The 22311-nt window shown below is 39.4% G+C and overlaps 1 protein-coding gene across 1 annotated transcript in view; it reads right to left on the reverse strand.

Annotated features, from left to right (window-relative positions):
* LOC110517612 overlaps nucleotides 1-22311 on the reverse strand; it is a gene marked incomplete at its 3' end in the record, with an annotated part of 114625 nt that overhangs the window by 31074 nt on the left and 61240 nt on the right. The window contains 15 exon segments of the mRNA XM_036948267.1: nucleotides 3369-3472; nucleotides 5251-5462; nucleotides 5718-5864; nucleotides 7017-7101; nucleotides 7683-7710; nucleotides 7859-7880; nucleotides 7986-8008; nucleotides 8195-8292; nucleotides 9215-9246; nucleotides 9343-9519; nucleotides 18952-19070; nucleotides 19162-19262; nucleotides 20126-20337; nucleotides 20546-20692; nucleotides 20831-20915. Coding sequence (XP_036804162.1) covers nucleotides 3369-3472; nucleotides 5251-5462; nucleotides 5718-5864; nucleotides 7017-7101; nucleotides 7683-7710; nucleotides 7859-7880; nucleotides 7986-8008; nucleotides 8195-8292; nucleotides 9215-9246; nucleotides 9343-9519; nucleotides 18952-19070; nucleotides 19162-19262; nucleotides 20126-20337; nucleotides 20546-20692; nucleotides 20831-20915 — 1592 coding nt within the window.

Consider the following 22311-nt stretch of genomic DNA (forward strand, 5'->3'; position numbering starts at 1 on the left):
CAGACAACACATTTAGAGAGAACACACAGACAACACATTTAGAGAGAACACATTTAGAGAGAACACATTTAGAGAGAACACATTTAGAGAACACATTTAGACAACACATTTAGAGAGAACACATTTAGAGAACACATTTAGACAACACATTTAGAGAGAACACACAGACAACACATTTAGAGAGAACACACAGACAACACATTTAGAGAGAACACATTTAGACAACACATTTAGAGAGAACACATTTAGACAACACATTTAGACAACACATTTAGAGAGAACACACAGACAACACATTTAGAGAGAACACACAGACAACACATTTAGAGAGAACACATTTAGACAACACATTTAGAGAGAACACATTTAGACAACACATTTAGACAACACATTTAGAGAACACATTTAGAGAACACATTTAGACAACACATTTAGACAACACATTTAGAGAACACATTTAGACAACAGATTTAGAGAGAACACATTTAGAGAACACATTTAGACAACACATTTAGAGAGAACAGATTTAGACAACACAATTAGAGAGAACACACAGACAACACATTTAGAGAGAACACATTTAGAGAACACATTTAGACAACACATTTAGAGAGAACACACAGACAACACATTTAGAGAGAACACACAGACAACACATTTAGAGAGAACACATTTAGACAACACATTTAGAGAGAACACATTTAGACAACACATTTAGACAACACATTTAGAGAACACATTTAGAGAACACATTTAGACAACACATTTAGAGAACACATTTAGACAACACATTTAGACAACACATTTAGAGAACACATTTAGACAACACATTTAGAGAGAACACATTTAGAGAGAACACATTTAGAGAACACATTTAGACAACACACTTAGAGAGAACAGATTTAGACAACACAATTAGAGAGAACACACAGACAACACATTTAGAGAGAACACATTTAGAGAACACATTTAGACAACACATTTAGAGAGAACACACAGACAACACATTTAGAGAGAACACACAGACAACACATTTAGAGAGAACACATTTAGAGAGAACACATTTAGAGAGAACACATTTAGAGAACACATTTAGACAACACATTTAGAGAGAACACATTTAGAGAACACATTTAGACAACACATTTAGAGAGAACACACAGACAACACATTTAGATAGAACACACAGACAACACATTTAGAGAGAACACATTTAGACAACACATTTAGAGAGAACACATTTAGACAACACATTTAGACAACACATTTAGACAACACATTTAGACAACACATTTAGAGAGAACACACAGACAACACATTTAGAGAGAACACACAGACAACACATTTAGAGAGAACACATTTAGAGAGAACACATTTAGAGAGAACACATTTAGAGAACACATTTAGACAACACATTTAGAGAGAACACATTTAGAGAACACATTTAGACAACACATTTAGAGAGAACACACAGACAACACATTTAGATAGAACACACAGACAACACATTTAGAGAGAACACATTTAGACAACACATTTAGAGAGAACACATTTAGACAACACATTTAGACAACACATTTAGAGAGAACACACAGACAACACATTTAGAGAGAACACACAGACAACACATTTAGAGAGAACACATTTAGACAACACATTTAGAGAGAACACATTTAGACAACACATTTAGACAACACATTTAGAGAACACATTTAGAGAACACATTTAGACAACACATTTAGAGAACACATTTAGACAACAGATTTAGAGAGAACACATTTAGAGAACACATTTAGACAACACATTTAGAGAGAACAGATTTAGACAACACAATTAGAGAGAACACACAGACAACACATTTAGAGAGAACACATTTAGAGAACACATTTAGACAACACATTTAGAGAGAACACACAGACAACACATTTAGAGAGAACACACAGACAACACATTTAGAGAGAACACATTTAGACAACACATTTAGAGAGAACACATTTAGACAACACATGTAGACAACACATTTAGAGAACACATTTAGAGAACACATTTAGAGAACACATTTAGACAACACATTTAGAGAACACATTTTGACAACACATTTAGACAACACATTTAGAGAACACATTTAGACAACACATTTAGAGAGAACACATTTAGAGAGAACACATTTAGAGAACACATTTAGACAACACATTTAGAGAGAACACACAGACAACACATTTAGAGAGAACACACAGACAACACATTTAGAGAGAACACATTTAGACAACACATTTAGAGAGAACACATTTAGACAACACATTTAGACAACACATTTAGAGAACACATTTAGAGAACACATTTAGACAACACATTTAGACAACACATTTAGAGAACACATTTAGACAACACATTTAGAGAGAACACATTTAGAGAACACATTTAGACAACACATTTAGAGAGAACAGATTTAGACAACACAATTAGAGAGAACACACAGACAACACATTTAGAGAGAACACATTTAGACAACACATTTAGAGAGAACACATTTAGACAACACATTTAGACAACACATTTAGAGAACACATTTAGAGAACACATTTAGAGAACACATTTAGACAACACATTTTGACAACACATTTAGACAACACATTTAGAGAACACATTTAGAGAACACAGTCAGAGAAAAGTCCCTGCTGGTGTTTCAGTGCCAGTCTATTGAAGATCCCATAGTAACTCTCCAGATAACACTTTTGTGTTATTTACACAGCAGTTTGACTGACAATGGCTGTGTCTGAAATGGCCCCCTCTTCCCTACAAGGCATTACTTTGGAACAGGGCCTATAGAAAAAGTAATGCGCCCTCAGGCTCAGCACTCTATTGGTCAGTACCAGTGTCATTTGATTTGATTTGATACCTGCTGAGGCTCAGTTCCTATTGGTCAGTAACTGATGAGGCTCAGTTCCTATTGGTCAGTACCGGCTGTGGCTCAGTTCCTATCGGTCAGCACCTGATGAGGCTCAGTTCTTATTGGTTAGTACCAGCTGTGGCTCAGTTCCTATTGGTCAGTACCGGCTGTGGCTCAGTTCCTTTTGGTCAGTAAATGATGAGGCTCAGTTCTTATTGGTCAGTACCCGCTGAGGCTCAGTTCCTACTGGTCAGTTCCTACCTGCTGAGGTTCAGTTCCTATTGGTCAGTAACTGATGAGGCTCAGTTCCTATTGGTCAGTACCGGCTGTGGCTCAGTTCCTATCGGTCAGCACCTGATGAGGCTCAATTCTTATTGGTTAATACCAGCTGTGGCTCAGTTCCTATTGGTCAGTACCTGCTGAGGCTCAGTTCCTATTGGTCAGTACCTGCTGAGGCTCAGTTCCTATTGGTCAGTACCTGCTGTGTTGTTCCTGGAGAGAAAGACCTCTATGAAGGTAGTATAGACTGATATCTGTCTGGACTGGTCCATGGCTGAGTGGTGGCTGCTCAGGATCTGAACGCTGAGGGAAAAGACAAAGGGGTTAGAGGTTATCATCGCTGCAAAGCAAACCTCTTGGACACAAGTCAATCCTCTCCACAGTGAAGAGTTGTTGATGCAGCAGACCAGGATTTGGAGATGTCTTTTTAAAGTGCAGACCATCTGGTTTAAATCTGAGGTATATTTGGATCTGTATCGGGTGAACCGTTTAGAAATTACAACATCTTTTGTACATAGTCCCTCCCTTTTAAGGGACCAAAAGAATTGGGACAAATTCACCTATATGTGTATTAAAGTAGTAAATATTTGGTCCCATATTCCGAGTACCAGATGATCACATAAAGCTTATGACTCTACAATCTTGTTGGATACATTTGCTGTTTGTTTTGGTTGTTTCAGCTAATGTCGTGCCCAATAGAAATCAGTGGTAAATAGTGTGTTGTGTCACTTTAGAGTCTCTTTTATTGTAAATAAGAATATAATATGTTTATAAACACTTCTACATTCATGTGGATGTGACCATGATGATGGATAGTCCTGAAAAAATGTGTGAATAGTGATGAGAGAGAAAGTTACAGACACACAAATATCACCCCCTCCCCCCAAAATGCTAACCTCCCTTGTTATTATAATGGTGAGCGGTTAGCATGTCTTGGAGGTATGATTTAAAATGCTAACCTCCCTTGTTATTATAATGGTGAGAGGTTAGCATGTCTTGGAGGTATGATTTAAAATGCTAACCTCCCTTGTTATTATAATGGTGAGAGGTTAGCGTGTCTTGGAGGTATGATTTAAAATGCTAACCTCCCTTGTTATTATAATGGTGAGAGGTTAGCATGTCTTGGAGGTATGATTTAAAATGCTAACCTCCCTTGTTATTATAATGGTGAGCGGTTAGCATGTCTTGGAGGTATGATTTAAAACGCTAACCTCCCTTGTTATTATAATGGTGAGAGGTTAGCATGTCTTGGAGGTATGATTTAAAATGCTAAATTCCCTTGTTATTATAATGGTGAGAGGTTAGCATGTATTGGAGTCAGATTAACTCTTGGATAACATTTTTATGTCTCTGCGTGCAGTTTGAAGCAAGTTGCTAACTATCGCTAGCGCAATTGCTAACTAGTGTTAGCATAATGACTGGAACTTTCCATAAACTTCCATTCCTGGCGCTAACGCTAGTTAGCCTCGCGAAACTATCGCTAACTTCCTTCATACTGTATGCAGAGACATAAAAAGGGTATCCACGATATAATCTGACTCTGGGGATGTAGATAAAGGGCCTTTCATCACCTGGTAGGTGATATTGTAACATGGTCTGGTAGGTGATATTGTAACATGGTCTGGTAGGTGATATTATAACGTGGTCTGGTAGGTGATGTTATAACATGGTCTGGTAGGTGATATTATAACATGGTCTGGTAGGTGGTGTTATAACATGGTCTGGTAGGTGATATTATAACATGGTCTGGTAGGTGATATTATAACATGGTCTGGTAGGTGATATTATAACATGGTCTGGTAGGTGATATTATAACATGGTCTGGTAGGTGATATTATAACATGGTCTGGTAGGTGGTGTTATAACATGGTCTGGTAGGTGATATTATAACATGGTCTGGTAGGTGATGTTATAACATGGCCTGGTAGGTGATGTTATAACATGGTCTGGTAGGTGATATTATAACATGGTCTGGTAGGTGATATTATAACATGGTGATATTATAACATGGCCTGGTAGGTGATGTTATAACATGGTCTGGTAGGTGATATTATATTATATATAGTAACGTTAATACGTACGTGGTCTGGTAGGTGGAGCAGCTGAAGTTCTTGGTGCCGAGGCAGGACAGGAAGTCAGTGGAGACGGCAGGTAGGAAGGGACGCAGTCTGGTGTTGAACCAGAGGTTGATGATTTTCTGATCTCTGAGACTAGCCAGGCTGAAGCTGTCCAGCCTTACCTCTCTTATAGCATCCAGGGCCTGGGACACTGCTGGAGAGCTGGGGTCTAGTGTCTGGAGAACATGGTTTTAAAAATAAACAACGATTTCATTATCAGGGAAATGACTGAATGTCGGCGTTCACAATCATGTTTGGGACCCTGGCAGATCTACTGGTAGTATGAAAATAATGTCTCCTTTTCTTTGTAGGAAAATACAACCAAAGAAAAGCCAGATCAATAGAGGAGACCTACATACAGTAATAATTAGTCAGTAGGTTTATATGTACAGTTTAAGTGTGATATGACTAGATAAAGAGTTTTATCTCACGGTGTTGGAGAAGAGATCCAGGGCTGAGTTCAGGACCACCGAGACCTTAGAGAAGAACAGTTTCCAGATCTGTGCCGAGTGGCTGGTGTTACCAGACAGCTTACACTTCAACAGGCTCACCAAGTTTTCCGATGTCAACATAGACAGCTGGAGGGTAAAGAAGGGACAGAAAGAGAAAAAACATGTACAAAATCATATAATATATGTAATATATAATAATAATATATATAATAACAATATATAATAATAACACATGAGATTTATATATCTAATAATATCTAATAATAATATCTACTAATATCTAATAATAATATAAAATAATATATAATAATAATAATATATAATAATAATACATGAGATTTATATATATAATGATATATAATAATAATATATAATATATAATAATAATATATAATAATAATACATGAGATTTATATATATATAATGATATATAATAATAATATATAATATATAATAATAATATATAATAATAATACATGAGATTTATATATATATAATAATATCTAATAATAATATATAATATATAATAATAATATATAATATATAATAATAATATATAATTATAATATATAATTATAATATATATATAATAATATATAATAATAATATATAATATATAATAATAATATATAATATATAATAATAATATATAATTATAATATATAATAATAATATATAATTATCATATATAATAATAATACATGAGATTTATATATATATAATAATATATAATAATAATATATAATATATAATAATAATATATAATATATAATAATAATATATAATAATAATATCTAATAATAATAATATATCATAATAATAAAACATGAGATTTATATATCTAATAATATCTAATAATAATAATATATAATAATACTATATAATAATAATATCTAATAATAATAATATATAATAATAATACATGAGATTTATATATCTAATAATATCTAATAATAATAATATATAATAATACTATATAATAATAATATCTAATAATAATAATATATCATAATAATAATACATGAGATTTAGATATCTAATAATATATAATAATATATAATAATAATATATAATAATAATATATAATAATAATAATACATCGCTTTTCAAGGACCCAGAGACGCTTCACAGTAGAGAGCAAAGAAACAAGAAAACAAACAAAAAGTCAGACCAAATCAAAAAACAAGAACATCTGGGTCACTTCTGTGGTTGTTCAACTAGAAAAAAAATAATAATAATTTTAACAGAAATGTGACAGTTGTGAAGAATTCTTCGTACCGAGCCACAAGCGTAAACATCGACGCCGAAATCACAGAGGACTCCGCTGATCTGCCCGTTGTCAAGGCGACCCTGTAGAGCAGTGCTGAAGGAATCAACAACAGATATTCAGATGGTTGTTGGAAATGTGATGGAAAGAAGAGATGTGATGGAAAGAGGAGATGTGACGGAAAGAGGAGATGTGATGGAAAGAGGAGATGTGATGGAAAGAGGAGATGTGATGGAAAGAGGAGATGTGATGGAAAGAGGAGATGTGACGGAAAGAGGAGATGTGATGGAAAGAGGAGATGTGATGGAAAGAGGAGATGTGATGGAAAGAGGAGATGTGATGGAAAGAGGAGATGTGACGGAAAGAGGAGATGTGATGGAAAGAGGAGATGTGATGGAAAGAGGAGATGTGATGGAAAGAGGAGATGTGATGAAAGAGGAGATGTGATGGAAAGAGGAGATGTGATGGAAAGAGGAGATGTGATGGAAAGAGGAGATGTGATGGAAAGAGGAGATGTGATAGAAAGAGGAGATGTGAAAAGCAGCATTAGAAAAGCCTTGAGACCATGTCACCAATTAACGCAAATTAACAGATGTTGTTTTTTTTGTGTTTAAACTTTTAAAAACAAAAACACAAAACAAACAGAAGCGAACAGAAATGATCTTTGAATAACTCACCTGTTGACACCAGCACAAACGTTTGTCTCTGTAAACAATAAGTCACGAACAATTAGTTATTTCTGAATAATAATCAATGGAATGCAAGGAATTATTGATCACTATGAAATCAATTGAATAATATAATAATCAATGTTTGGTGAATTAATATATATATATCACACAATATATCGTACCATTAACTGGTGTGACATTGCACTGAGGGAAAGATGAGATATAATGAGTTCCAATCTGCTTTGCAGTGTCCAGATAAATCACACAGTCACATCAGCCTGTAAGACAGAACTAAAAACAGATACTCACCTCTCCACTGTATACAATGCAACCTGTGAGGGGGAAATACAACGTGTAAGATGTCAGGCAGTAAAGGTGATTCTTCATAACATGTTTAACATGAATACTCTGGAACCAATACGGTGCTCCCTAAGGGTCCTGTTCAAAAGTATTGCACGACACAGGAAATAGACTCAGCCAATTGAATCCAGTGTTGTTGATTAAAACCCGTCTCTCACCTGATGGGACGGTCTGTAGTAAAGCCGTCTTGCTGGAGGTGAGGGCGGACTCTATCTCCATGGTAACAGTGGGTACGGCCTGGTCCAGTCTGGCGAAACTAAATAAACAACAACAACAACAACAACAGGAGAGTTTTTAAGTTCTATTTTTACATGGGTATATCCCAAATGGCACCCTATTCCCTACATATGTCACGTTCTGACCTTAGTTCTTTTGTTATGTCTTTGTTTTAGGTTGGTCAGGGCGTGAGTTGGGGTGGGTTGTCTATGTTCGTTTTTCTATGTTGTGTTTTTGTGTTTTGGCCTGGTGTGATTCTCAATCAGAGGCAGGTGTCGTTAGTTGTCTCTGATTGAGAATCATACTTGGGTAGCCTTTTCCCACCTGTGTTTTGGCCTGGTATGATTCTCAATCAGAGGCAGGTGTCGTTAGTTGTCTCTGATGGAGAATCATACTTGGGTAGCCTTTTCCCACCTGTGTTTTGGCCTGGTATGATTCTCAATCAGAGGCAGGTGTCGTTAGATTAATAATGGGCAAATGTTGCCCAATCCAGGTGTGTAAAGCTCTTAGAGACTTATCGGCTCAGAGGGGTTGAATACTTATCTAATCAAGATACTGTATATCAGTGTTTTATTTTATTTTTCATCATTTTTGGGGGGGACAAATGTTGGAATTTTTCATCCACTTCGACATGACAGAGTATTTTGTGCAGATCGTTGACAGAAAAAAAAAGAAATCTATTTTAAATTCCACTTTGTAACAAAACAAAATGTGGGAAAAGTCAAGGGGTGTGAATCATTTCTGAAATACACTGTATTAGGTTACAAAACTTTTTGGATATAATGTTAATTATACGTTAGAGAAAGACCCCACTGGACGATTCAGAATATAAAGAATCATATTTGTCTTGGTAAAATGTATTTCGTAACAAAAGTAAGAGCAATTTTTATCACCGAAGCACGTTTTCACCCATTCTGAGCAGAGTGGGTGGACACCCTATCTATGGGTACAGTACTACTTACATGATCTTGTAGGAGGCACAAGGGATATTTTCCTAAAGACAGAAAAAGGTTAAGGTTAGTATTTGGTTTGAATCAATGATTATCTGTAAGACTGTATTTTTGTAGACAAGGACAGAAGAGAGATGTACCTGTTTGGTCAGGCTGACAAGTTGTTGCAGGAACTCAGGGAGTCTCCTCTCCTTTGGTGACTCTGTCAGGTAGTCAAACACTGTGTTGATGATGACAGCTTTCCCTGGAAGCCCAGGAAGTGGCAACACCACCAGCTCTGCTGTCTGTTTTGGAGAGAGAACCTCCAGGGATGACAACTGGAAGGGAGGAGACAAGAAGGTTATCAAACCTAATAAACCAAAAATACAATTTCCCTATCAGATGAGTCAAAAACATACATGTTTCTGATATAGAGACTCAGGTTTCTATAAAAAAAAATCCATATAGGGCATCAAAACACCCCTTTAACACATTACAAGGACAAATATCTATGCATAATTGTGATGGCGTAGTCGGCAGAAAGCGAGACATACAGGAGAGAAGTCTGTGTTGAGCTTCAACAGGTCGCTGACGGACACCAGGACTGAAAACCGCCCCAGGTTCTTCTGCAGCCAGTCCACACTGTTGTTAGAGTTGGACACACAGCCAGAGTCTGGAGAGAAGGGGGGTTATTAACATACAGATATAAACATCAAAACACAAGCATTCAATTGGTCGAAACCAAATGTGCAGGTCTACATTGTAGAATGTTTTTATATATCACTAACTATAAACAGGAAGATGAGCATGCAATAAAATGCAAATTAATTACTTAAAAATCATACAATGTGATTTTCTGGATTTTTGTTTTAGATTCCGTCTCTCACAGTTGAAGTGTACCTATGATAAAAATTACAGACCTCTACATGCTTTGTAAGTAGGAAAACCTGCAAAATCGGCAGTGTATCAAATACTTATTCTCCCCACTGTATATGCATATTATACAGCCTTAGACTCAGCTGGCCCCTCCCCAGATTTTGTGTTAAATGCTCTACAACAAAGCTTTCTTAGTGTCCAACTAGCTTTCTCTGCCCTCTACCCTCAACCTTGTTCTGAACACCTCCAAAACAAAGGTAATGTGGTTTAGTAAGAATGCCTCTCTTCCCACAGGTGTGATTACTACCTCTGAGGGTTTAGAGCTTGAGGTAGTCACCTCATACAAGTACTTGGGAGTATGGCTCGACGGTGCACTGTCCTTCTCTCAGCACATATCAAAGCTGCAGGCTAATGTTAAATCTAGACTTGGTTTCCTCTATTGTAATTACTCCTCTTTCAACCCACCTGCCAAACTAACCCTGATTCAGATGACCATCCTACCCATGCTAGATTACGGAGACGTCATTTATAGATCAGGAGGTAAGGGTGCTCTCGAGGGGCTAGATGTTCTTTACCATTCGGCCATCAGATTTGCCACCAATGCTCCTTACAGGACACATCACCGCACTCTATACTCCTCTGTAAACTGGTCATCTCTATATACCAGTCGCAAGACACACTGTGTTGTCTCCCTTGTTGTCATGAGTGTTTTGTCCTATATTTATATTGTATTTATTTGTTATTTTGAATCCCAGGCCCCCGTCCCCGCAGGAGGCCTTTTGCCTTTTGGTGGGCCGTCATTGTAAATAAGAGTTTGTTCTTAACTGACTCGTTAAATAAAAGTTCAATTAAAAAGATAATAAACAACTCATGAAAAAAACGTTGTGACAGCTGATCAAAAAACAAACATCCAATCAGCTGATGATTACCTGATGTGGGTCGAGACAGGAAGGGGACGACCAGCTCCTTCAGAACCAGCTGCTGCTGCTCTAGGTTCATGTGATCAAACTGGGCTCCAAACTCCTTCACCCTGAAAGTTGTAGAAAACATCTCAAGAGTGATCAATGAAAACAGGATGTAACTTAGCTCAATTTCAAATCTCATAGCAGCGGGTTTGAATACTTATGTAAATAAAGTATTTCTGTTTTTGCTTTAGAGTGATGAGGAAGAAGTCGAAATGCTTTTCCGAATGTCACTGAATATCTTAGGAGGATATATCAATATGGGGACACATCATTATGAGGACCTAATACCTACATTATTAGGACCTAATACCTACATTATTAGGACCTAATACCTATATTATGAGGACCTAATACCTATATTATGAGGACCTAATACCTATATTATGAGGACCTAATACCTACATTATGAGGACCTAATACCTACATTATGAGGACCTAATACCTATATTATGAGGACCTAATACCTACATTATGAGGACCTAATACCTACATTATGAGGACCTAACACCTACATTATGAGGACCTAACACCTACATTATGAGGACCTAATATCTACATTATGAGGACCTAACACCTACATTATGAGGACCTAATACCTACATTATGAGGACCTAACACCTAACTTTGTGAGGACCTAACACCTACATTTTGAGGACCTAACACCTAACTTTGTGAGGACCTAACACCTACATTATGAGGACCTAATACCTACATTATGAGGACCTAATACCTACATTATGAGGACCTAACACCTACAGTGCCTTGCGAAAGTATTCGGCCCACCTTGAACTTCGCTACCTTTTGCCACATTTCAGGCTTCAAACATAAAGATATAAAACTGTATTTTTTTGTGAAGAATCAACAACAAGTGGGACACAATCATGAAGTGGAACGACATTTATTGGATATTTCAAACTTTTTTAACAAATCAAAAACTGAAAAATTGGGCGTGCAAAATTATTCAGCCCCCTTAAGTTAATACTTTGTAGCGCCACCTTTTGCTGCGATTACAGCTGTAAGTCGCTTGGGGTATGTCTCTATCAGTTTTGCACATCGAGAGACTGAATTTTTTTCCCATTCCTCCTTGCAAAACAGCTCGAGCTTAGTGAGGTTGGATGGAGAGCATTTGTGAACAGCAGTTTTCAGTTCTTTCCACAGATTCTCGATTGGATTCAGATCTGGACTTTGACTTGGCCATTCTAACACCTGGATATGTTTATTTTTGAACCATTCCATTGTAGATTTTGCTTTATGTTTTGGATCATTGTCTTGTTGGAAGACAAATCTCCGTCCCAGTCTCAGGTCTTTTGCAGACTCCATCAGGTTTTCTTCCAGAATGGTCCTGTATTTGGCTCCATCCATCTTCCCATCAATTTTAACCATCTTCCCTGTCCCTGCTGAAGAAAAGCAGGCCCAAACCATGATGCTGCCACCACCATGTTTGACAGTGGGGATGGTGTGTTCAGCTGTGTTGCTTTTACGCCAAACATAACGTCTTGCATTGTTGCCAAAAAGTTCAATTTTGGTTTCATCTTACCAGAGCACCTTCTTCCACATGTTTGGTGTGTCTCCCAGGTGGCTTGTGGCAAACTTTAAACAACACTTTTTATGGATATCTTTAAGAAATGGCTTTCTTCTTGCCACTCTTCTATGAAGGCCAGATTTGTGCAATATACGACTGATTGTTGTCCTATGGACAGAGTCTCCCACCTCAGCTGTAGATCTCTGCAGTTCATCCAGAGTGATCATGGGCCTCTTGGCTGCATCTCTGATCAGTCTTCCCCTTGTATGAGCTGAAAGTTTAGAGGGACGGCCAGGTCTTGGTAGATTTGCAGTGGTCTGATACTCCTTCCATTTCAATATTATCGCTTGCACAGTGCTCCTTGGGATGTTTAAAGCTTGGGAAATCTTTTTGTATCCAAAACTTCTTCACAACAGTATCTCGGACCTGCCTGGTGTGTTCCTTGTTCTTCATGATGCTCTCTGCGCTTTTAACGGACCTCTGAGACTATCACAGTGCAGGTGCATTTATACGGAGACTTGATTACACACAGGTGGATTGTATTTATCATCATTAGTCATTTAGGTCAACATTGGATCATTCAGAGATCCTCACTGAACTTCTGGAGAGAGTTTGCTGCACTGAAAGTAAAGGGGCTGAATAATTTTGCACGCCCAATTTTTCAGTTTTTGATTTGTTAAAAAAGTTTGAAATATCCAATAAATGTCATTCCACTTCATAATTGTGTCCCACTTGTTGTTGATTCTTCACAAAAAAATACAGTTTTATATCTTTATGTTTGAAGCCTGAAATGTGGCAAAAGGTCGCAAAGTTCAAGGGGGCCGAATACTTTCGCAAGGCACTGTACATTATGAGGACCTAATATCTACATTATGAGGACCTAATACCTACATTATGAGGACCTAACACCTACATTATGAGGACCTAATACCTACATTATGTGGACCTAATACCTACATTATGAGGACCTAATACCTACATTCTGAGGACCTAATACCTATGTTACAAGGATCTAACTTTGTGAGGACCCAAGGGCTGCTTTATGACAACCTGACACACTAAGAAAGGACCTAAACCGAAATAGTAACCACTTACACAGCTTGGTAAGAGTCACAGCTGAGGTTCTTGGTGCTGAGGCAGTGCAGAAACACTCCTGATGCAGACGGCAGGAACGCTCTCAGACGCCCAGAGAACCACTTCCTGATGACATCGCTGTCTCTCAGCTGATCCTCAGTCAGTCTGTTGACCCGGAGCTCTCCAATCACATCCAGCGCCTGGGATACTGCTGGGCCAATCACAGGCTTGGACTGCGGAGGAAGAGATGTGATTGGTGAGAACTTCCAAGATGGAGTCTTTGTATGCTACTTCTATATTAAAAGGCGTTGGTTAACCTTGGAGTTAGCATACGTTATTCTATGGCTAATAGAGATGTAACGATTCACCAATAAGCATTGGTTCCCTGTTCAAATGTTTAAGATACTAAGTGCATCGGTCCGTGGGAGCCCAAACCGATCCAAATGATATATGCATCGGTCAGAAAACCGATTGGAAAGTGACGAATCACTGGTTCACTCATGTGTTTATTCATATTGTTTTATTCTGACAATACCTTTTATCTGTTGTGACTGAATTGATGCGTCCTCTCCTTCAGTTCAGAAGCCGATCCAACTATCCCTGTTCTAACAGATGCATCTACACTTTCAGCATTCAGATGCTTGTAAAATGGCTTCTTTTTTTTTTTGTGACCAATCATAGGCTTTACTTTTTTTTTGTGACCAATCATAGGCTTTACTTTTTTTTGTGACCAATCATAGGCTTTACTTTTTTTTTGTGACCAATCATAGGCTTTACTCTTTTTTTGTGACCAATCATAGGCTTTACTTTTTTTTTGTGACCAATCATAGGCTTTACTGGTTGAGTGACAACAAATGTAATTTTCTGGGTCATTGTGACCAAATCCATTGTAGACGACTGTGTTTTATTTGAGTTGTGTAGCCTACCGGACTGGGGTCTTCAATCATTCAGATTTGATTTAGATTCTTCAGGTTAATAGTGTTGGTTGTTTTGCTTTAAACAAGTCAGTGTATTTGGTTAGATTTTTTAAAACATTTTTTAAAAATTTAACCGTTATTTAACTAGGCAAGTCAATTAAGAACAATTTCTTATTTACAATGACAGCCTACCGGGGAACAATGGGTTACAAGTCTTGTTCAGTGGCAGAACGACAGATTTTTACCTTGTCAGCTCTGGGATTTGATTCAGCAACCTTTCGGTTCCTTGGCCAAATGCTCTACCCACTAGGCTACCTGCCACCCCTACACTCTACCCACTAGGCTACCTGCCACCCCTACACTCTACCCACTAGGCTACCTGCCACCCCTACACTCTAACCACTAGGCTACCTGCCGCACCTACACTCTAACCACTAGGCTACCTGCAACCCCTACACTCTAACCACTAGGCTACCTGCCGCACCTACACTCTAACCACTAGGCTACCTGCAACCCCTACACTCTAACCACTAGGCTACCTGCCGCACCTACACTCTAACCACTAGGCTACCTGCAACCCCTACACTCTACCCACTAGGCTACCTGCCGCACCTACACTCTAACCACTAGGCTACCTGCAACCCCTACACTCTAACCACTAGGCTACCTGCCGCCCCTACACTCTACCCACTAGGCTACCTGCAACCCCTACACTCTACCCACTAGGCTACCTGCCACCCCTACACTCTACCCACTAGGCTACCTGCAACCCCTACACTCTAACCACTAGGCTACCTGCCGCCCCTACACTCTACCCACTAGGCTACCTGGAACCCCTACACTCTAACCACTAGGCTACCTGCCGCCCCTACACTCTACCCACTAGGCTACCTGCAACCCCTACACTCTACCCACTAGGCTACCTGCCGCCCCTACACTCTAACCACTAGGCTACCTGCAACCCCTACACTCTACCCACTAGGCTACCTGCCGCCCCTACACTCTAACCACTAGGCTACCTGCCACCCCTACACTCTAACCACTAGGCTACCTGCCACCCCTACACTCTACCCACTAGGCTACCTGCAACCCCTACACTCTGACCACTAGGCTACCTGCCACCCCTACACTCTACCCACTAGGCTACCTGCCACCCCTACACTCTAACCACTAGGCTACCTGCCACCCCTACACTCTACCCACTAGGCTACCTGCCACCCCTACACTCTACCCACTAGGCTACCTGCCACCCCTACACTCTACCCACTAGGCTACCTGCAACCCCTACACTCTACCCACTAGGCTACCTGCCACCCCTACACTCTACCCACTAGGCTACCTGCCACCCCTACACTCTACCCACTAGGCTACCTGCCACCCCTACACTCTAACCACTAGGCTACCTGCCACCCCTACACTCTACCCACTAGGCTACCTGCCACCCCTACACTCTAACCACTAGGCTACCTGCCACCCCTACACTCTAACCACTAGGCTACCTGCCACCCCTACACTCTACCCACTAGGCTACCTGCCACCCCTACACTCTAACCACTAGGCTACCTGCCACCCCTACACTCTACCCACTAGGCTACCTGCCACCCCTACACTCTACCCACTAGGCTACCTGCCACCCCTACACTCTAACCACTAGGCTACCTGCCACCCCTACACTCTACCCACTAGGCTACCTGCCACCCCAAAGTTAATCAGTGGGTGATGTCAGATAAAAAGTTTGGGCCAAAAAGCATAAATTGCCACCATCCCTAATCTGATAGTGGGATGGTAGATGCTCAGTCTGCCCTGTGGTTCTCTCAGGTGTCCACACACACCGTACGGTCACTCAGTCTGCCCTGTGGTAGATGCTCAGTCTGCCCTGTGGCTCTCTCAGGTGTTCACACACACCGTACGGTCACTCAGTCTGCCCTGTGGTTCTCTCAGGTGTTCACACACACCGTACGGTCACTCAGTCTGCCCTGTGGCTCTCTCAGGTGACCACACACACCGTACGGTCACTCAGTCTGCCCTGTGGTTCTCTCAGGTGTCCACACACACTGTACGGTCACTCAGCTTAGAGAAGTCATCCCATCAGCAGCAGATATTCATTTAAAATGGAAAATGAATGTGTTCATGAAAACAAATTGTGCAATTCAATTCGTTCTCTGAACCTATACACCACATCCTTACCGAAACGTTTCCAAATATATTTGGAAACTCTCGGATTAGCCACAATATTTTCAGGAACAGACGTACCTGGTTGGAGAGAAGTACAAGAGCCTGATCCAGAACTGCAGAAGCTTTAGCAAAGAACAGCTTCCAGGTCTCTTTGGAGTCTGTGTTGTTCTCTGATAGTTTACATTTCAGCAGTGTGACCAGGTTCTCAGCTGTGAGGTCTTTCAACTGAAGAAAAGAGAAGTATTTTAGCCACTAATACGTCTTCCATTGCACATTGTTCATTTTTAAGGAGTGCAGCAGGTGCACTCCCACTCCAATCTTATGTTTTTTTTTGCTTTAATGAAGAGGTAGAACAGTTTTGGAACGACAAGGGAGATAGGGAGGGGGTCAAAGGGCAGTGGGTCAGATGTGACTCCATGCCGACTCTGACAATAACGACACATGGGTGCCGTGGTAACCGCTGGACCAAACAAATAAACCACCAGTGAATGTTTATAATGAATCAAAATGTTAAGTTGAGTTTATTTTCTGTGACTCGTAAACACAGAAAGCCAAAGGCTATAAGCACAAAGCCAGTGATAAATAAGTACAAACATGATTGTCTCAAGACAGTTCAACCCAGACCTGTGAGCAGGCGTATTGTTTGATGCTGTAGTCACATAGACGTCCCGTCGAGATCCCAGAGTCCAAGAGCTGTTGTAGAGCCGAGCTATAACACGGGTAAGACAGAAGTATCAGTGTCAAACTCACAACCAACTCTCACAATCAGGATCCGTGTGTTTCAATCATTTGGATGGACTAGGTTTGCAGAATTCTGTGAAGTTTCCCAAATTCCCAACTTTTCAGAAAAACAGTTTGGAAGATTCCAGATAACTTGATTATTTCCTCCTTATTCTTTACATCTTCCAACCAAGAATAAAACATATATATATATATATGAATTTTGGGACAGTTACAAGAATGTTGCAACCCTAGTCTGGTCTGAATAATGTCTTACTGTACCTGTCAACTCCGGCACAGACTCTTGTTGCTGAGAGAGATAAAAAGAAAAATAAGGATACAGAACATTTGATATTGGATTAAATGTGCAGTTCTGGGATAAAGATTGGGGTTCAGTATCAAGTTGTTGTTTACTAAACTACATTTACCATTGTGTGATGACACTGGACACTGGAAAAAAAGAGAGACAAAATAATCATTAAGGAAAGTCTCTGAGAAGAGTCTTACTGTTGTCCATTCCTCCTATGTTCAGTTCAGGGTAATATAAGAAGCATAAAGAACAATGTTCTTTCACAATCTGGAAACATTTTTATGATACATGAACTGACTTGCCTGTTGGTTAACTGGTACCAGAGAACAATCTATTCACATGGAAACAATACAAAGAGATTAAATTGAGTAAAAAAAAAAATAAAAAAAAATTATATCTGGAATCTGATTTGAGAAAAAGACAGTGCTCCTGACTCACCCATTGGTGCAGATTCTGTGAGGTCATAAACACTGGCCCAGATGATTGGCTCCATCTCTTGAGGCAACGCTGACATGGCTTGGTACAGCCTCACAAAACTTTGGAAAACAAAAACAATGTCATTTAAAAGATTGGTCTCTTTAATCTTTTCACATGAACATAGAGAATATTTATGCAATTACTAGATCCGCATATCATGGATCGCCTAATCAACCTATTGTCTCAAGTCAGACTTACATGGTCTGGTAGACCGTGCAGTTGACTGGAGTCTGGGGAGAGGATAGAAGTTAACATCAACATATTGAAGCAAGACTACAATGGTTTTTTTAAACTCAAACACAGCTTTACAAGGTGTTTACTAATAATCGTTGGGGTCATTACCACCACAGACAGCCTGGAAAGGTGGTACAGGAACTCAGGGAGTCTCCTCTCCTTCGGTGACTTAGACAGGAAGTCAAACACTGTGTTGATGATGACATCTTTCCCTGGAAGACCAGGAAGAGGCAACACCACCAGCTCTGCTGTCTGCTTTGGAGAGAGAACCTCCAGGGCTGACAACTGGAAGGAGAAAGGTGGAAAGAGAGAGATTGTAATGTTCAAAACACCTTCTCCAACATCAAAAAACTGACATTTTAACCTGGGTGAACGGATCTGTGAAAACATTACTGATGTACAGACTTAACTAGAATACTTTACAACCCATTTATTGTGTCCTTAGTAAAATATATGCATGTATAAACAAAGTGGCGTAGTCGGCAGAAAGTGAGACGTACAGGAGAGAAGTCTGTGTTGAGTTTCAACAGGTCGCTGAGGGACACCAGGACTGAAAACCGCCCCAGGTTCTTCTGCAGCCAGGCCACACTGCTGTTAGAGTTGGACACACAGCCAGAGTCTGGAGGGAGGAGACCGATTGGTTAAGGTCAAAGATTAAATGAAGATGAGGAACAGTTTGCTGCTTTTACTCTAGTTGCTATCTTCTATACCTGAGGAGTTTTTGGTCAGGAAGGGCTGGATGAAGTATTTAACCAGCAGCTCTTGTCTCATCTGGTCCATTTGGTCAAATTGATTGCTGAACTCCCTCAGTCTGTGAGAAAGGAAACAGAACATACTATCAGCTCGATATGAATCACATTAACCCTTTACTGCAGTGGGCTATATCAGGGTCACAGAGTGTTTCTTGGTGGTCGGAACTTTTAAAAAAGTACTCTGCCAGATATAGAGTTGAAATGTTTTACATTTTGATGTTTCATCCCAATATTACAGTTTATATTAATCACAAAAAAATAAAATGTAACGAAACATTTTTGACATTTAAAAACACTGCATTTTCTGAATTTTTGCTTTCTCTCACCAAATGAGTCCAATAGAGTGCTATTTGGTCAATTGACTGCAGGTAGTAGTCAAATTAATACATGTTATGTTAATATTAATCTATTAACGGATTCAACTTCAACTTCCCCAGAGTCAGATGAACTTGTGGACACCATGTTTTTATGTCTCTGTGCCCGGTATGAAAGAAGTTAGACGTAGTTTTGCCAGACAATGCTAACTAGAGTTAGCGCCATGATTGGACGTCTATGGGTATCTGCATAAACTTCCGGTCATTGACGCTAATGCTAGTTAGCAATTGCCTTAGCAGTAGTCTTCAGCAACTTCCTTTCAAACTGATCAGCGCAGAGACATAAAGATGGTATCCAAGAGTACATCTGTCTCTGGAGACGTAGGTAAATGGTCTCCCAAAGTATCCCCTTTAACCATTACATACATCTGTCTTTGGAGACGTAGGTAAATGGTCTCCCAAAGTATCCCCTCTAACCATTACATACATCTGTTTCTGGAGACGTAGGTAAATGGTCTCCCAAAGTATCCCCTTTAACCATTACATACATCTGTCTCTGGAGAGTAGGTAAATGGTCTCCCAAAGTATCCCCTTTAACTATTACATACATCTGTTGATACGAGTCACAGCTCAGGTTCTTGGTGCTGAGGCAGTGCAGAAACACTCCTGATGCAGACGGCAGGAACAGTCTCAGACGCCCAGAGAACCACTTCCTGATGACATCACTGTCTCTCAGCTGATCCTCAGTCAGTCTGTTGACCCGGATCTCTCCAATCACATCGAGCGCCTGGGATACTGCTGGACCAATCACAGGTTTGGACTGGGGAGGAAGAGATCGGTCATTCAATAACAGAACAACAGGGCCACGTTCGGTTGCAAAAAACTCTCGAACGTTGCAGATAGAAAACGATGAATTGAACCGCCGTGATTCCTACATAGCATATTCCTATGTGAACTTTCCAAAACGTTGCGTCCTGCTGAACGCACCCCACACATTTAAGGAACGTTGATCTACTGTATATTCTCACCATATTGGAGAACATGTCCAGAGCTTGGTCTAAGACAGAGGTCAGTTTGGTGAGGAGAACCTTCCACGTCTCTTTAGAGTGAGAGGAGTTGCCGGGCAGGTTACATCTCAGAAGAGACACCAGGTGTTCTGCAGTGAAGTCTTTCAGCTTCGAGAGAGAAGAACAGATGATATATGGAGTCAATGAATGAATACATGCAGAGGGTTTTCTCTACCTTGGTGTATCTCTACAGTATCTCTTTGTCTCTCATCCACTAGAATCACGGCTGTAGTGGAAAAATCTCACCGATGCACAGGCATACTCCTCCAGGGTAAAGGTACAGGACACGTTCGTTGTATTTGATGTCGCCAAATAACTTTGTAGCGAATCACTGTAGAAGAATCAAACAGAACAAACGGTCATATCACTGATCACCATAGGAGTTTTCTAAATGGATTAAGACCAGGTAGATCTAAGATACAGGTGATTAACTTGTTACCTGGCATTTCCCTCACAGACTCTGGTATCTGCAGATGACCAGGAGAGAAAAAGAGACATACGTGTTTAGATTTAGACTCTCATGCGGCAATATATATACGATACGGCAGGTGTCACATCTGTTGTTGCTGTCAGAGAAAACACTTACCGTTCGCTGGTGTTATTGGACACTGAAAAAGACAGAAGATATTATATTACAAAGGTATCAATAATAATAGGCCATTTCATTACAGTAGTCAATTACAGTAGTTACATTACAGTAGTTACATTACTTCATTACAGTAGTCAATTACAGTAGTAAGTTTACCTCATTACAGTAGTCAATTACAGTAGTTACATTACTTCATTACAGTAGTCAATTACAGTAGTTACATTACTTCATTACAGTAGTCAATTACAGTAGTTACATTACTTCATTACAGTAGTCAATTACAGTAGTTACATTGCTTCATTACAGTAGTCAATTACAGTAGTTACATTACTTCATTACAGTAGTCAATTACAGTAGTTCCATTACTTCATTACAGTAGTTACATTACTTCATTACAGTAGTCAATTAGAGTAGTTACATTACTTAATTACAGTAGTCAATTGCAGTAGTTACATTACCTCATTACAGCAGTCAATTACAGTAGTTACATTACCTCATTACAGCAGTCAATTATAGTAGTTACATTACTTCATTGCAACAGTCAATTACAGTAGTTACATTACTTCATTACAGTAGTCAATTACAGTAGTTACATTACTTCATTACAGTAGTCAATGAAAGATATAATAACAAAAAATAAATACATTCTCACCTTCATATTCATCGGCAAGCAATCTGTCAACAAAAGTTAGAAAACGCATTGAAAAATAGTCAGTCGATATATTGTTTTTAGTAATCTTATTCGTGTTAAAATAGTCAACGTGGTTAATGAAGGACGACTGACCTTCTGGAGCGGTCTGCATCAGGTTGTCTATAATGGCCTGTATAACTGGCTCCGTCTCTGGAGGTGCAGACGGTAAGGCCTGGTACAGACGCTCAAAGCTGAGACAGACACAGACAAACGGACATGTCAAAGTGTAGTAGTGGTGCTTTGTGGTTTTACAAGGTCATTAAGATAAAAAAACGACCTCTTCATCGTTAAGACTTCTGTTGAATACACTTACATGGTCTTAAAGCTGTCACATGGTAGCATCATCTGAAAAGGACATCAATATAACATCAATATAACAACAAGATAAAGTATCAATATCAGTTGAGAAACAAGTTAGAACTTGTGTTTACTAATGCACAAAGTGTT

The sequence above is a fragment of the Oncorhynchus mykiss genome, chromosome 17 (assembly GCF_013265735.2).
Source record: "Oncorhynchus mykiss isolate Arlee chromosome 17, USDA_OmykA_1.1, whole genome shotgun sequence".
Lineage (NCBI taxonomy): Eukaryota > Metazoa > Chordata > Actinopteri > Salmoniformes > Salmonidae > Oncorhynchus > Oncorhynchus mykiss.